Genomic DNA, 17456 nt, shown 5'->3' with positions numbered 1-17456 from the left:
GAGTCCCCGCCTCTTTCTCCTCCGAACCGGAAGTGACCCATCTACCCATGATTCTTTTGTCTCCGGATATGGAAGGAGGAACTTCCGCCTCGTTCCTTTTTATTTTCTCTCGTTCTCTCTCCGGCTCGCCGGCCGTTGATTGCAGCAACAAGGAACCAAGATGGCGGCGGCGGGCGGAGATTGCGACGTGATTATGGCGCCCGCGGCTCCCCCAGCGCTGGCTTCGCATTCCGAGGAACCGCTGATGTTGAGCGAAGAGGACGAGGGGACGCGCAGGTAAGCCCTCCGCCACTTCTTCTGTCCCTGGAAAGGAGTTTTTGCCCCGCGGAGGGGGAGGACAAGAGGCGGAGCCTACTTCACTGCCATGGGGGTGGGGAAAAATAGGGCTTATTTTAGAAGAGTAGCCTGGAAGGCGGCCTATGTGATTTGGCATCATTGTCATTTGTTAGCTCTTCTTCCAAAGGATCATGAATGAGAAAATTCAAGATTAAGCCAGTTAATGAAGGGAAGTTAAGAGAACCTCTCACATTTAGGGACAATATACATCTAAAATTCAGAGCGTTGAGGAATAAATCAGGTTCTGTTATAACTTCTGGACTGTTTATTTAGGAGATGAATTGCTGGATGAAAGAGACCTACAGTTTGATCAATATTTACATTTAGCTGAATTTCCCAGGTTCAAGGTAACAGGATTCAAGCTGGAGATTTGCCACAGTAGGCAGTGAGACATCTAATCTGTACGTTTTGTGTTAAATCTTATTTTGGGGAAAAAGCATCTTGAATTTCATTTTGGATTATTATGGGGCAGTGACTTTTTCTCTCTTGATTAATAAGATGCACAATCACTGCATAATAGTGTAGGCAGTTGCAGGTGAAAACTAATGCAATCTTTTTTTAAAAAAAAAATTCTAGGTTGGGTGCCACTTGGTTTATAGCAGGTGACTCCTCTCTTGTGAGAAAAATCATAGAGGAATTTCTAGAAAAAATTAGTAGCTAATCTGGAAGTTTGTAGCTGGCTCGGCAAACAAAGAAAAGGTGAAGAAAAAATGAATCTGCTGGCTGTCATTGATTACAAAATTAGATGTATGATTTGAAAAAAAAGTCATATTTCTCCTGTTATTCAGAGGATCACACCTTGTTTCTGATGTCTTTTCTGCCCTACAGCTAAAGATACCTATCAGTAAACACTTATTATACTTATATATAGAAACTGTGACATACATAGTTGGGTTGTAACTCATATACTCCTGGGTCATTGGATGATAGCCAACACTTGTAATTGGCAGTTTGCAAGGGTGCATAGTGTGGGGTTATCCTCAGGGGAACCTTCTGAATTGGATAAGTGAGCTGTAATTTATGTTAGCAAGCTTGGCTAGGGTTTGAATGAGTCTTCCAGCTAAATATTCCATAATGCAGTTCAAAGTATTAGATTTCCTAGACACAGTTGATCACCAATTAAAGGTATTGACTTTTTTCCTCCTCCAAGAGTAGTACAATGTGACTTGAATCCAACCTGGATTCAAGTAGTAAAACTGAATAACTTTGTGGGATGAGGGAGTGAAGGAGGATTAAAACAACTTCCTAAAAGAACCATAATTTTAAGATTATTAAACAACTGCAGTTGAATGTGATTTATTCAGTGCACTGTAGTTAAATTATAGTGCAATGGTCACAGTCCATGGTCACTGTAAATGCAAATGGCTGTTAAGCAACCAGTTGTAAATTAAGGACTTCCTATATGTATTTGCCCACAAAATTATCAACTGAAAAGAATATGTGTAGCTCAGAGTGCTTGATGCTTTCTGAACATGGTTATTTGCTTGCAGACATTTTATTACCAGTTAGGTAACATTATCAGTGCTAATGAGTGTGGGGTGCGTAATTTGTAAAGGTATTTATGTGTCTATTGATGTACATCAAAAACACCTCAAGCAACAACAATCATAACATCACCATAGCACACAAACCAACTTAAGTCCTCCAAAACATCTTAAGTAAATTAAAGGACCAAGTAGCCCAAGAAGAAGAAGAAAACAGGACTCATCTATAATAGGGGTCTCCAACCCCAGTCCGTGGACTGGTACCAGGCGGCGGCATGCCAGCAACCAGTTCGCACAAACAAGCATCTGTGGGATGCAGGCAGTACACAAAACCACACACTCTTCAGTCCATGGAAAAATCTCTCTCCACAGAACCAGTCCCTGGTGCCCAAAAGGTTTGGGACCTCTGATCTACAACATATGGTGTAAATACTGTAACAGCTACTATGTAGGACAGAGGATTACAGAATACATCCATGAACAGCAACTAGCAGACAGAAGATACTGTGAAAACTCTTTATTCTCCAGCAGGATGGATGTAGAATCCACCGGTGGGTAATTTCAGCCTTCCTGCTCAGTGAGACTAAGACAGAGCTTTAGCCACGCCTCCCTCTGGGTGTGTCTTCCCAGTTTTTGTCTTAGTCTTAGCTCAGTAGGGTGCAAAATTTTAGGCTCCATAGCTAGACTACATTTATTAAGACTTGATTGGATTTTTCAATTTCTAAATTCCTAAATTGCTTCAGATTTGGCTTAATTGAAAGGATTTTGGCAAGGACTCTGTCCTTTTCAACGTTTTAGAGCCTTTTTTTGGGCTCGGGGGTTGGAGGCTGCAGGCCTCGATTGGGTGGGGCCTCCCATCCTGACCGATTCAAGATCGCCGCGATTCTGCCAATCAGCTGGAAAGCTTTTTGGGGGTGGCTGCTGGTGTTTTCTTACATTCCGAGTGTCAAAGCCACGAGGCTTTTCCCTGCAGCCACAACCGGATCGCAGCGGAGGCTGCGCAACAAACTGCAAGTGATATTTGCAAATGGGGGAAACAGGGATCGTCCTGTTTAACCATTTACTTGCTGCCTCTGTATTTGTGCCTTGTATTTCTCTGCCCCTTGTTTTGCTAAAACTTGCTCTTCGCTTCTTGGGAGGCTCAGAAAGGAGCGCAGCCGCCATTTTGACCGCATGGTCATAGCCGCCATTTTGAGAGGCCCACAAGGCGGACACCATATTGTTGGGATCTATTGTTCTGCATAGCGAACTCTAATCTTGCCTTAGTGCCTTGATCTGCGAGTCAGGCCCGCACCGGGGGGATTATAATTTCTCATATCACCCACAGCAAGTGTGGTAAGATTCCAGGGTGTTATCCCAAATTCATGGGGTTTGCCTCATCTTATGTGTATCATTGTGTTAACTACTTATTGAGGAACAGGATCAAATTTGCAAGACCTGTGTAAATGGAGTGAAGAGGGAATCTTTCTGACCACCTGTTTCAAACAGTTAGTGGCCTTTAGCCACAAGGCCTAGACAGGCAGTGTTAGAAAGCTGTCTGACTGTTCTTGCCATTGCCATTGTTCAGAGCGAGGATCGGTTTTCCATCTCTGACTAATTGATCTGCGTGCTTGGGTTCCCCCCACTTCTAGATATCCCTGACCAGGATTATCTAGACTGCAATGGCAGACAGTTCCTTGCCCCAGGCACTTCACGGTTCTGGTGTCCCCCCCCCCCCGCACAAACAAAACGCAGATCAGATGAATTGGAAGTGGAGGGGAAGAAAAAAGCCAAAACAAAACACTTATCCATCAAAGAGACTTCTAAAGCAGCCGAGCAAGAGGCCTCGAGGAGACATCAGGTGCTGGAGAGGGAATTGTCCAAAGCACAAAGGCTCAGGTCAAGTGAGACTGAAGTGGTTTCCCCCGTCTCATTGCACACTCTCACGTTTGAGCTACCTTTTGCCTCTTCACAGGATGCCCCGCGGGCATGGTTTCCTCAGGGGGAAACTGAGCAGGTCGTAGAGGAGAAACAGATTCCCTGTCCGCTCGTTTTTCGTACTACGATAGAGAAACAGTGGTCATCCCTGGCCACCACACCTTCTCCCAGCAGTATGGAAAAGAAACTCTATAATGTCTCTTCTTCCTTTGCTTCTCTCTTAGAGGTGCCGACCATGGATGCTCCTTTAACTTCTTTGTTTTCCACCACTGCTATTCCAGGGGATATGGCTGAGTTCCTGAAAGCGGAGGACAAAAAGTTCAAGTTCTCCCTTCGTAGAGCTTACCAGTCTTCGGCATGGGCGATCAAGGCGGCAACCTCATCCTCTTTCTTTGCAAGATCATCAATAACGTGGCTCCAGATCTTCAGGCGATCATTCCTCCAGACCAGGTTAGGGCACACCAGACACTGGAGAAGCTAGTGGCAGCCTCAGAGTACATTGCTGACGCATCTCTTCATTCAGCCAGGTGCTCTGCCAGATCTATTGCTGCCACAGTTGCCTCTCGTAGGATGCTGTGGCTGAAACAGTGGCGGACTGACTTAAAGTCAAAGTGGCACCTGTCAACATCCAAGTATAGTGGAACCACATGTCATTGAGGGCAAGGACAAGCATAAGGTCCTGGCGCACCCCTCTAAAAAATTGGATAGGCGGCCTCAGCAGGAATATCGCAGACAGGCATTCCATCCCACTGGGCCCTGGGAGTGGAGGCAGCCCTTTCGGGCAGGGTAGTACTGGAATTGGCCCAGAGGCTCACGATCCTATCCCCCCAGGCAGGATCGTCAACAGGACCGCCAGAATAGCGGAGCCAGGGGTCAGTTCCAAGCCAAACGTCCCTTCAGGGGATCGGGCAGTCATCCATACAAGCGGTCCAAGTGACGCCAAGGAGGACTACCCCATAGGGGGTCGCCTGACACTGTTTTACGACATCTGGGAGGGCACCACCACCGACTCTTGGGTCAGAGAAACCATAAGACAGAGTCTCACTCTAGAGTTTCAATCTTTTCCCCCAGATCGTTTCATACAGTGTCCGGTTTCAAGAAACACGACAAAAGCACAATTAGTCACCACAGCCATCACCCACTTGCTAGAAATCAGGGCCATAGAACTGGTACCACAGGATCAGATAGGAGAGAGGTTCTTCTCCATCCTATTCGTAGTTCCCAAGGCCTCAGGAGGATGGAGGGCGATATTGGACTTAAAAGGTCTAAATTATTTCTTAACCTACAGAAGATTCAAGATGCAGACCCTAAAGTCCATCTTGGCCAGCATCAGGAAGGGGGACTTCCTTTCGTCCATCGATCTGACAGAGGCATACCTTCACATTCCGATTCTTCCAGAGCACCGCAGGTTTCTGCGGTTCTGTTACACGCACTGACATTACCAGTACAGGGCCCTCCCCTTTGGACTCTCTTCAGCCCCGAGGGTTTTCACAAAAATTTTGGCCGTACTGGCGGCCCATCTAAGGATGATGCCGGTGCGCACACAGTGTTATCTGGACGGCATACTAATGCAGTCCAGATCCTTCCAGTCAGCTCAGTCAGACCTGGAAGTCACGATTCAGACACTTCAGGATCATGGGTTCTCCGTGAACTTCAAAAAGAGTCACACGACACCCACAAAACATCTTTTCCATCTGGGAGCATTGATAGATTCGGATCTATGCAAGGTCTATCTCTCTCAGGAGTGTCGGATTAGCATCCGAAAACTGGTCCAACAAGTTTGGAGAGAGAAGGTGGTACCCCTGGTCCAACTGTCCCAACTCCTGGGAAAGATGGTTTCTTGCATGGGTATCGTTCCATGGGCAAGGGTTCACTCCAGGAACCTTCAGTGGTTCCTTCTTCTCTTCCAGAGACAGAATATCAGTGCTTCCAACAAGAAAGTCAGGGTTCCTCATTGCACGCTGTCATCATTCCTATGGTGGACTTCCTCCGCCATGACCAAGGGGACCATCTTCAAGGAACCTCCCAAGATTACCTTGACCACAGACGCCAGTCTGTACGGTTGGCGTGCCCACCTTCAGACCCACCTGGCCCAGGGACAGTGGTCCAGGTCGGACCTGGCTCACAGCATAAATTGGCTCGAGCTCAGGGCCATTCACCTAGCTCTCCAACGGTTGTCCTCCCTTGTGTCAGGGAAACACGTCTTGATCCTGACAGACAACATTGCAGCCAAGGCCCACATAAACAAGCAGGGAGGGATCCGCTCCTGGGCACTCATGCAGGAAGCCCTGTCCATAGGGCTTTGGGCAGAGTTTACTCTTGAGTTCCATCAGGGCGGAACACATATCGGGGGAGGCAAATCGACAGGCGGACTCATTGAGCAGGGCCAGAGTAGATCACTCGGAGTGGAGACTGGACCCGAAACTGTTCAGGAAATATCGAACAAGTTTGGTCATCCATGCCTAGATCTCTTCGCCTCCCTGGGGAACGCCCAGCTCCCCAGATTCTTCACCAGGTTCCCGGCAAGGGGGGTGGAGGGAATGGACGCCCTCCAGTGCAGGTGGCCGGGAGGCGTGCTTTATGCCTTCCCTCCCCTCCCGTTGCTGCAAGCAACCATCCGCAAGCTGATCCAAGAGCAGGCAGACATAATCTTAATTACTCCATACTGGCCAAGGCATCCGTGGTTTGCCGACCTTGTGGATCTGTCGCTCTTGCCACTGTGGAGGATTCCCCCGGACCGAGTGGCTCTCAGCCAAGGGAATCTCCAACATCCGGACCCACAGTGGCTCCAGTTAGCTGCCTGGCACTTGAGCGGGAGAGTCTGACTAGACAATCCTATTCCTCCGGGGTGATCTCAATCATCCAAGCCTCGAGGCGTTCCTCGACTAATAGGATTTATGATGCCACATGGAGAAACTTCTGCTTATGGTGCAACAGGCAGCGGCTCTCGCCGCTCTCTGTAATCATACCGGACATACTGGAGTATTTACTGGAAGGGCTAAATAAGGGTTTGTCACCCGGTACCATACGCAGACAGGTAGCAGCATTATCGATGGTTCTCACCTATGATAACCTAATTCCCTTGTCACAACACCCAGCAGTCAGTGCCTTTCTCAAGGGCGCGGTTAACGCTAGGCCACCTACACTACATCATTACCTGTCTTGGGATTTGTCCAAGGTATTGCAGGCCTTAACTTCTCATCCATTTGAACCTCTTAGCACTTCAATTCCTTACCTTGAAGGTGGCCATCACGTCGTCCTTGAAGGTGGCCATCATGTCGTCCAGGAGGATTTCAGAATTGGCCGCATTGTTGGTCAGAGATGACCTATGTACCTTCCATGAGGATAGGGTGGTCCTCAGATTGGATCCCTCCTTTATTCCGAAGGTTAATACAGGGTTCCATAGGTCACAGGACTTGGTCCTCCCTAACTTCTGCCCTAATCCTTCACATCGTTTGGAAAGACAATGGCATAAGTTGGACGTGCACAGGGCCCTGCGCCATTACGTTAAGCGAACCTCGGCTTTTCGAAAGTCAGAGGCTTTGTTTGTGTCTTTTCAACCCTCTGCAATGGGTCGGAAGGTTTTTTCTTCCACCATTGGCAGATGGATTAGAGCTTGCATTTCTAGGGCTTACCTTTCTCAGTCCCTTCCGGTTCCTTCACACATTACGGCTCACTCAACACGTAGTGAAGCGGCTTCAGCGGCCTGGTCCACCCAGGCTTCAATTGAGGAGATTTGTAGGGCAGCAACGTGGTCCTCTCTCCCTTCATAAACATTATAGGATTGATCAGTTTGCAGCGGCGGAGGCTGCTTTTGGTAGGCGAGTCCTACAACAAGTGGTTACTTCTCAGGGGACACAGGCCTAGACTTCCCCTCCCTATAGGGACATGAGCAGCTTTGATATGTCCCACTGGTGGATTCTACATCCATCCTGCTGGAGAAGGGGCGTTGTCTTACCTGAACGCCTTTTCTCAGCAGGATGGTGTAGAATCCACAGCCTCCCTATTCAGGTAGTCTAGGCTTGTGTATTAACTTTTGTTTGGAGCCTTGCAATTCATCAGGGATACTTCGCCTCGTCAAAAACTGGGAAGACACACCCAGAGGGAGGCGTGGCTAAAGCTCTGTCTTAGTCTCACTGAGCAGGAAGGCTGAAATTACCCACCAGTGGATTCTACACCATCCTGCTGAGAAAAGGTGTTCAGGTAAGACAACGCCCCATCTCACAACATATGGACAGGCTCAACCATGAGGAGTTCTTGGTGCTCTCTAAGCTTGATTGTTTCATTACCCAAACTAGCTCTGCAACAGCAATGCATAAGATCGTTAAAATCACATTATTATCTCAAGATAAATATTAGAAATTAAGTCTGTAGGGATATTCTTTGAATCTCTGATGTTACCTAGTTTGGGTAATGAAACATCTGCAACAAAACAACCAAGCTCAGAGACCACCAAGAATACCTCATTTCAATTCTGAACTACAAATGTTCTCCTTTATTGAGACTCAACCATAGTTTCAACTGGGAAATGGAGCATCTTAGACCAAGTTAAATCCAGAAACACTAAGAAATTCCTGGAAGCCTGGCATTCAGATAAGGAAAATTCAGGTAAATCAGCTGTCAGTAGACACAAATCACACATTTATACACAATTCAAAGGAGACAATTAAAGAACAAGGAGAACAAAAAGACATCCTCTCCAAAAGACTATATCCAGATAAGCAGGGATTAACATCAGACAAATAGAAAATAATGTCCTAATCAAGGCATTACCAAGGAGAAAACCACATCTCAATCAAGATTGACAGGGCAAGCTGTTGTATATAAACAGGGAGCAAACCTCATACTCATTAACATAGGTGATTCATTTAGTCAGGTAATGAAAATGTCTGCAAGCTTAGTTAGTCCCAAGGACTCCACAAATTAACTTCAATTCAAAAAATAGGAATAAAAAATCCCCAAACTGCTAAGTCTATGTGATTCAGGAAATTCAAACTTCTTCATATTTCTTTTTCTTTCTTCAGAGGGGCAAAGCGTGCAAGAATTCTAATCAGTTTGTTTGTAAGGAAATTTCTTCTAGGTACTATTAACTCTGTCTCTGAAGTGAATTGGAGGCTTCAGGTGTTTGTACAATTCCCCTTCTTTTATAGCAATTGTAAAAGGTGTAAAAAGGAAATGTATAAATAAATAAACACTAAACTCTGCCTAGGAGTTCTGAATAGCTGAGGTTCCTACATGAAATTCTTCTTGTACTTTTGCTTTAAGAATACTCCTCATCTCATTTTCAATAACAATAAATTGTGAAGCAGTGAAGAGGTATAGCTTGAGATTTTTCTGATGTAGTATAATAATAACCAGTCTTCAAGATTTAAACATGCTAAAACAACACAGTTGTGATGTTTTCATGTCCCTTTTATTTGATAATTATGGCTACATAGAATAATGGGGAATAAAGACATGTTCCTGTTCTAACTTTTTTTAAAGTGATTTATTTGGCAGTTTTGAGTTTTTCACAATTTTGAGTTTTTTTAGTAGAGGAAACTTCTATTGTCTTAGTAATGAGTTTCTTATTTTTTCTAAAATCAAACTCTAAATAACAAAGTTCGGATATCTGGAGCTCACTAGTTTCCAGGAAAAGAAAACCAAAGCTCGTTGAATATCTGGCAAGACAACACAATATCTGGCACAGCAATGTGGTATACATCACAGGAAAGGGAAATTTTACTCAAGGTTTTGAATCAAAGTATGATCACTTTGGGGTCAAAGAAAACCCCAAAGACATAAGCTTAAAATGTATGAGAATTTGAAAAAAATTGCAAATCTCTATGTTATAAAGGTGCTTTTTCAGCATTTTATACAGCATCTTACTTATTTGACTTCATTTATTTCCATTAGACGCTAGGCGACACTGGTGCACAGATGAATGTTTATTCACATGCTACAATAAATTGCATTATGCTCATTCCACTTGCATCATGCAAGTTAAAACTGGAGAATCAAAAATAATATCCTTACAGTATCTCAATATAAGTATCCTAATACAGATAATCCCTGAATTTTGAGGGTTCACTTAGCACCCGTTTGAAATTACACAACAAGCGCCCTCTAATGCTTATGAGCAAGCTTCAAAATTGCAGCACCATGGCAAGTGTTCGCCCTTACAAACGACTGCAGAGGCTCTGCAACATTCACCCTATTCTGCCTCCTCCCCAGAACTTCCCCCTCCCTTCCTGCTATGCCGGACTCACCTTGTAAAAATCCACTCTGCCACAGTTTTTTTCACTTTGAGGGAGAGGAGAGTTGGCTTGGAAATGCTTTTCGCACCAAGAATGGAAGTTTCTGGAATCTGTGATGTTGCACAAGTGTTTGAAGTTGCGCCAAATCACAGACCTCAGAAACTTTCATTCTCTATGCAGGAGGTGTTTGCGGTGCCTGTCTCCTGCTCCTGCCCCCAACTCCTTTCTGTCTGAGGGCAGGCCTGAAGTCTTCAACTGAGGGAGAAGGCCAAGCCCCTCATACCTGTGTCCAGCCAGCCAGAGCTCGCTGTGCCAGGGGAGAAAGTGAGGCTCCTCCAAGCCACCTAGAACAGAGGCTGGGGGAGGCTTCTGCGTACCTCTGGAGGTCAGATCGAGACATCAGAGGTATTCTCCAAGCCATTTGCGCCTGGATCCAGGCTGGATCCAATCTCCGGAGGCATGCAGAAGCGTCCCCCGAACTCCATTCTGGGCACAAACGGCTTGGAGTAACCTCTGGCAGCATGCAGAAGCCTCCCCTGATCTCCATTCTGGAGGTGGCGGCCTCATGATTCCAGAGTTGGGGGGAGCAGGAGGCAGGCTCAGCAAACAGCGCAAGAGTTCAAGCACCCATTCTCTGCGAAAGAGGATCGGTGCTGAACTTGCTTGATATTACAACACCCAGGGGCTCCCATCGACTCTCCTGTCCCTCAAAACCAGGAACCACAGCAGAGAGGAAACAGATCTTTTCAAGTTAAGTGAGTCCGGTGCAGCAAGAAGGGAGGGGGAAGCATGATGTATCTTAGTGGGTCGATGAGGCCTTGGGGGCCTGTTCCATCATTAGACCCCCTATGACCTTCCCCACCCTGAGATACCTCATGTGCACTTAATGAGCTGCGTCTGTCTTAACGAGCAAGGGAGTCATCTCCTTCGAGGTAACGAGATTCACTCCCACAAGTTTTCGAGTTAGGAGTGGAATGTGCAGGCTCTATTACACTTGTAACTTGAGGACTACCTATACTTAACTTGAGATAGTTCATATACCCTAGTTTATGTGGATTTTACTGATCTTATGCATTGCTGTTTCAGAATCGATCTTTGGTTTATGAAATTTCTGCTCTTATAAAAATCCTTGTGGACTATCCCAAAGATGCTTTTTCCAAAAGGCAAATGGATTTTCTTTTTTTTCTTTGAAAATATTTCACTTCTCATGTAAGAGAAGTGTTCTAACTTCAGTTAGAACTGAAGAAGCTTCTTGATGAGAAGCAAAACGTTTTCAAAGAAAAAACCAAGAATGTCCAGTTGTCTTATGGAAAAAATACAACCATGACCTGGATGATTGAGAATCTCCATAGATACTCCTTGTGTACTAGTTTTTCTAATCTAAAGAACTGCATATGTGTAATGAATTCCTAATGAATTGAGAGTGTGCCTAAGAATTTTATGCAATCTCCACACTTTGTGCAAATAAAATATTAGGCTGTTGCTCTGCTTAAATCACCAATTGATGTAAAAGATGTATAACCTTTAATTACATCTGCACACTGTAGGGAACAATCAATAGTAGTGAGAAAACTATTATTAACACCATTGCTTATCTTTTTTGTTGCCATGTATGGAATGCCAGTGCTCCTTAGAAATCTTTGCCCACAATATGTCCTATATAATTTTGTTGTCCTCTCAAGATGTTATCATAACCTTGACATCTAAGAACTTTTTTTTTAACTGTTCAACTTCGTGGATATTTTTTACTGTTTACTTCTTTACTACCATAACAATCTATGGTATCACATTCAAGAGGCACCTTTCCTAGCATAGCTATTTGCTCCCCAGAAGCTTAGAACTATAGGGAGAATTTTTTTTCTTTTTCTTTTTCTAGTTCTTGTAGCTCTGTCTCACCCCCAGAATTCACAGATGGACACCAACTTCTTGCCCAACAAAAAGACTTATTCAGGAAATTAGATAGTATTTTTAGCCAAACCAGATTCTTTCTTCAGCTTCAAAAGCAGCAAGTGGGGAACGCAGCCTACATCAGCGCAAGCTTTACAGAATGACCTCATTCAGACTATGGCATCTGTGGAAGCAGAAACAATCATTTGTGATATCAGGAGATCCTGACTTTCCCTCTTGTTCTGGCAGCCGGTCCTTAGTAAACAAGAACAGGACTCTGTTTCCAAAATTGCATCTTAAAACAGAACACTCACTATATGGATAAAAGTGGGTAGACTTTAGTGCCCAAGTTCCTAGTGTGTGATTTGAGATTGAAAGAAACTGCAACTTTTCAGAAGTTTTCTCAGAGATTAAAATGGGTTAATAAGTAAAGGCAGTTTAACTTTACTGAACCTATGACTTGCCTCAAACCCCTACCAATTGTTACACAACATGCCTGTGTGTAATCTGCAGTGGAATGGTGATAGATATTCTAATATAATTCCAATTTCTGATGTTATTTGTTTCTTTGTCTTCATAATTACTGTACCACACTGATACAATGTAAATGTTGTTATAAACAGATAATAATGCTGTTTTTAAAAAAATGTTAAATGGCATTGCATTAATTGTATTTTGTACTATCATTTTACTTTATTATTATTTTACTTTATAGCTTAACAAGGAGCATAAATATACCTTGAGTATCAAATCCTTGTGAGCATTGGCTTTTTTCTATTTTGTTGCTTTCCAAAAGAAAAAAATAAGAACTTTTCATTTCAGATTTAACAGAACCATTTCTCTCTGATACATCCTTGGGGAGTTATAACTTGTTTACATTAAAAAAGTCTAAAATCAAGCCATGATTTCATATCCTGTTGTTATGCAATAATAGTTTCACTACATTCTGATTGTCCTTAGCTTGCTGTGGAGAATTGTGAGCCTTAAATGTAGATACCTCTAATCTCTTCTTGGCAATACCCCCCCACACACACACCCCTGGTAATTTTCAAATCATATTCACAGTTAAAAATAGTGGGAATAGGAACGTGGATCTTATTATACCTATTGGATTACATCCCTCTCTTAATCCTTAAAATTTTTGTAGGCTAGGTCAAATCAAGGGCACTGTAACTTTCTTGAATTAAACATGATTGTCTACACTGAATGTGAGCAGTATGTATTTTAGTCCTGGCCTCCATCAGCCTGTTTGAGATGAAATATTTTTGGATTCATTTGATTGTATTTACAACCTAATCTACTAAACTGCTCCATTCTAATGGGAACTGCCTTAGGGTAGGAGTCTAGAGAGGGTGGCCAGTGGGTTGAGGTCAGAATGAGGTTAAACCATGTTAACACATACCAATACAACCCTTCATTGTTCTTTTTCTCTCTTGAGATTTTTTTTTCTCCCTAAATGGCTTGTATTGTCCAGGCCAAACAGCTTTACTTAGCTGTTTCCAGGAGTACTAGGGGGGATGGGATTCCACTGAAGAAACCAATTTAGAGCCATTAGCTTGGATTCAAGGGTGATTTTTGTTTCTTATGGTTGGCTGTTGCAACAGCTAGTTTGGGAGTTGAATTCCAAGCTTGCTCAAAAGGTCTAGTGGTACATTCCTCTGTAAAGAGCCTGCTTGCCGAAGTGCTATATTCCCATTCTGACATAGTTTGATAATATCCTGTATGAATTTGGCAGACCCTAACCAGCCATTAGAGTAGAAACAAGCTGTTGTGTTCGATAATTCAACTGAATGCAAACTTCACTTAGAATCATGCACATGTAAATATGTGACAAGCCTCAAAGCTCTTATTAAGGTAGGGGAGAATCAGTGGTTTAAGCAATTTCCAGAATTCCATAGCATTTTTTAAAGATACATTAAAGCATTTTCTTGACAACAACAGAAATGGTTTGCCACTACTGCTTCTGGGATTATTTACCTTTATTTACACATTTCACTTTTATTGTTTTTCTTTTTTTCTTTTTACTCCATTTTTATTATTTTTATCATTAACTCAAGGTAGCAAACATGCCTAATACTCTTTCCTCCTCCTATTTTCCCCACAACAGCAATCCTGTGAGGTGGTAGGTTGAAAGAGATTGACTGGCTCAGTTACTCAGCTCACTTTCATATCTGAGGCAAGACTAAAACTCAACAGTCTACTGGTTTCTAGACTGGTTTCTTAATCACTAGTCCAAAAAAGTGCATTAAGATTGATCTAAATTTATTAATTAAAGTGTAATTGCTTAAAATATATCTAGAACTATATTGCAAGCAAATGTAATTTCTCCATGTCTGATTTTGGAATCCATTTTTGATGTAATGTATTTAATTTCAGTATAAATGATAATCAGAATTACAGATGGTAAGTACTGGTAACTGTCCGCCAGGAATTATCCAGGACCAAAGACAAGACACAGAAGAATGAAAGAAATAATGTAATCTATAAAATAAATTGTAACAATTGCAACCAATTCTACATGGGACAAACATCACATCCATTAAAAACCAGGATCCAGGGACACTGGCTGGCAATCAAACACCATGATCCCAAATCCTTAATCTCTACCCACACCAACACCAAACATCACCAGTTTGATTGGAGCAACATTAAAACCATCGGCCATGCTACCTGCCGCCACACTCATGAGTTCATCGAAGCCTGTCACTCCACAAACAATTCCATCAACAAATATATTGATCTACAACCAGCCTACGAATCCCTCAGAATCCAAATCCAAATCAATCAGAGACAGTACCAACCCTCAACCAAGCCACGTAAGCCCCCTCCCATCACAAGACCTATCACAAACCTCCCACTGATGACTCACACCTGACCCATCACAAGATCCTCACTTGACACACCCATACCTGAAGTCCTTATAAACAGAAGAGTATTGACACAGACATCCCCTAAACTCCACTGAAGATGTTACCTAGCCTGCTAACGAAATGTCCGGAAACCAACCCACTATCAATTTCTGAAACGAACCCGGTTGAAGGGTTTTTTTTTTTTCATTCTGAGTTGCCACATAGATGTGTGGAGATGGGAAATAGTATTGCTATTCATGTCACTAGACAAACACCAAGCAGTCCAGTGGGAACCATGATCATTCTCATAGGTGCAGGAAGGAGGAAAGACCCAGTAAACCCCCTGGACTGTTACAATACATAGCGGAACCATCCCAGCCCTGGGAAGAAATCGCAATGGATTTTATCATTGAACTTCCTGAAAATAGCGGGAACAGTATGATTTGGACTGTCATCAGCCTTTTTTTCAAAGCACTTTATAGCGTGTCCTGTCCTGTTCGCCCCTCCATTCAGAAACTAGCAAAACCGTTTTTGAAGCATATCTATCAGCTCCACAGAGCTCTGAGAAGAATCATATCAGATTGGGGGGATCCAGTTCACTGCAAAGTTCTGACAGGAGTTTGTGAAGCTGATTGGATCCATTCGGGGTCAGCTCAGCTTTTCATCCGAGTACGAATGGAGCTGCTGAACAAGCGATCAGTGGTGGAGCAATACTTGAGATGCTATGTTAACTAACAGCAAACTAACTGGGCAGACTTTCTGCCTTTTGCTGAAGTTGCATTACAACAATACTGTGCATAGCAGCACCGGTCTTACTCCCTTTAAAGTATCAACAAGCAGGGAATTTGTACCCATGCCAAAATACCCTCAGAAGCCCCCCCTCCCTCCTTACTGATACTAACCGAATGAGTAAACACGCTGCAGAGCACTTGGGCAAATGTTAAACAAGCCTTGGAAAAAGCAGCAAAGATTTATAAGCAGCAGACAGATAAGAGGCGATCTCCCGAGAGGCCATTTCATCTAGGAGAGATGGTCTACCTCTCAACCAAATACTTAAGATTAAAATTGCCTTGTAAGAAGCTGGAACCCAAATTCATTGGTTTTTTCCCATTGTAAAGATTATTAACCTTGTCATGGTTGAGTTAAAGCTCCCACAACTATTGGGGAAAATATATCCAATTTTCCGTTGCAGTTGAAACCAGTTACAGAATCAACCTTGAGACCAACACCTTGAACCACTCCAGAGACCAACATAGTGAATGGTGATACCCATTATAAAATAAAACAGATTCTTGATTCTAGGTTGTACAAGGGGAAATTATAGTATCTAGTTCAATGGAAAGGCTACCCTTTGTCAGAAGCTACCTGGGTAAAGAATAGGAATATAAAGGCAGAAAGATTAATAAATAAATTTCATGCCAAACATCCCCAAAAGTCTAGGGAACCATCAAAAGATTAGCATCACATTAATGTGTACTTATCTTATTATTTTGCAGGAACTCCTTTTCCTTTCGGGGGGGTCCGACCTTCAACTTCTGAAATGAACCTGGCTGAAGCCATCTTTTTCATTCTGCCACATAGATGGGGGGAAGTAGAATTGCTATTCGTGTCGCTAGACAAAACACTATGCAGTCCCGGGGGAACCAAGGTCATTCCTACAAATGCAGGAAGGAGGAGCAAAGACGATTTGAGAATCCCACCAATTGCTTTCATTGTGTAGTGTGATTTCTAGCATAGTTGAGGGGAGGGGAGTGTTACTTTTAATTACTTCGAATCTCTAGGGAAATTTCAGAGTTGGTTTCACTTTTGACAATGCTGATATTATATATCCAATAAATATGTACTTTGAGGAAACTTCAAGCCTCGGAGTTCTGCTTTATGTGGTTTTATTGGTCAGAACCATTGCACCTACAAGCTCGGGGAACGAACCTTCACCCTCATCCTACACCCAAGCTACAGATGTTTATTGCAAACTAAGAAATGTTAACTGCATTTCTTAATAGAAATGGGATTGTTTGTTATTAGTTAAGGGCTATTTTATTGGTTCATTGTGATAATCATTGAGAGAATAAATGTTTTATGAAGAAAGGTGCATTCAGTAGCATGAACCATTTTCCAGTACTTAACAACTGTTATTCAGGGTTCAGGTAGTGTGGTTTCTGGTAAGATAAAGATAGATCTATCATCTCTTTGCTGTTGTCTCGCTTGGATTGAAGGCTGCTGCATTTCAGATTATAATATTTTGTTGGGTTTTCAGAGAAGCAGAGTCCTTCAAGGAGCAAGGAAATGCATTTTATGCCAAAAAGGACTACAATGAAGCATACAACTACTATACAAAAGCCATAGGTGAGAATGAAAAGGAAAGGGATGGGAAGTCTGAAAACTGACCTTTAGGCACACCCAAATGTAGGTCATGAAGGCCTTTATTTCATTCAATTGGAAATGTCTCTATTCTGGTATGTATGAGCTGGCTCAGGTGGATAATTCTTTACAGCAGTCAAATCCAGCATTTTTAATGCAGAAAACCATATAAATGCATACAGAGTAAAGCTTTTTCATGTATATCAATATTTCAGTCTATGTTATATTCTCTGATTTAGGGCTGTTCTAGAGATACAGTATGAATCTAGTACTGTGTATCAAAATAAAAACATTATTAGCATTATTAATGTTGAATAAAAAGTAAAATCTACTTTGTAGAGAGAACAAGTTCAAAATCTTGTAGAATAGCACATAGTTTTATCTTT

The 17456-nt window shown here is 42.9% G+C and overlaps 1 protein-coding gene across 3 annotated transcripts in view; it reads left to right on the top strand.

Moving 5' to 3' along the window:
* The first annotated feature begins 75 nt into the window (after window positions 1–75).
* DNAJC7 (DnaJ heat shock protein family (Hsp40) member C7) overlaps window positions 76–17456 on the top strand; it is a 43150-nt gene continuing 25769 nt past the window's right edge. Inside the window, exons 1-2 of one of the 3 annotated variants that reach the window (XM_039359148.1) lie at window positions 76–276; window positions 16967–17055. In XM_039359148.1, the coding sequence (XP_039215082.1) occupies window positions 161–276; window positions 16967–17055 (205 nt within the window). In that variant the 5' untranslated portion in view covers window positions 76–160. The remainder of the gene's footprint in view (window positions 277–16966; window positions 17056–17456) is intronic. The other 2 variants (XM_039359150.1, XM_039359149.1) reach the window with 2 other exon arrangements.

This window comes from Crotalus tigris, unplaced genomic scaffold, assembly GCF_016545835.1.
Source record: "Crotalus tigris isolate CLP2741 ecotype Arizona unplaced genomic scaffold, ASM1654583v1 scf7180000019068.10715455, whole genome shotgun sequence".
Taxonomy (NCBI): domain Eukaryota; kingdom Metazoa; phylum Chordata; class Lepidosauria; order Squamata; family Viperidae; genus Crotalus; species Crotalus tigris.
This window is presented reverse-complemented; position numbering and strand designations above follow the sequence as displayed.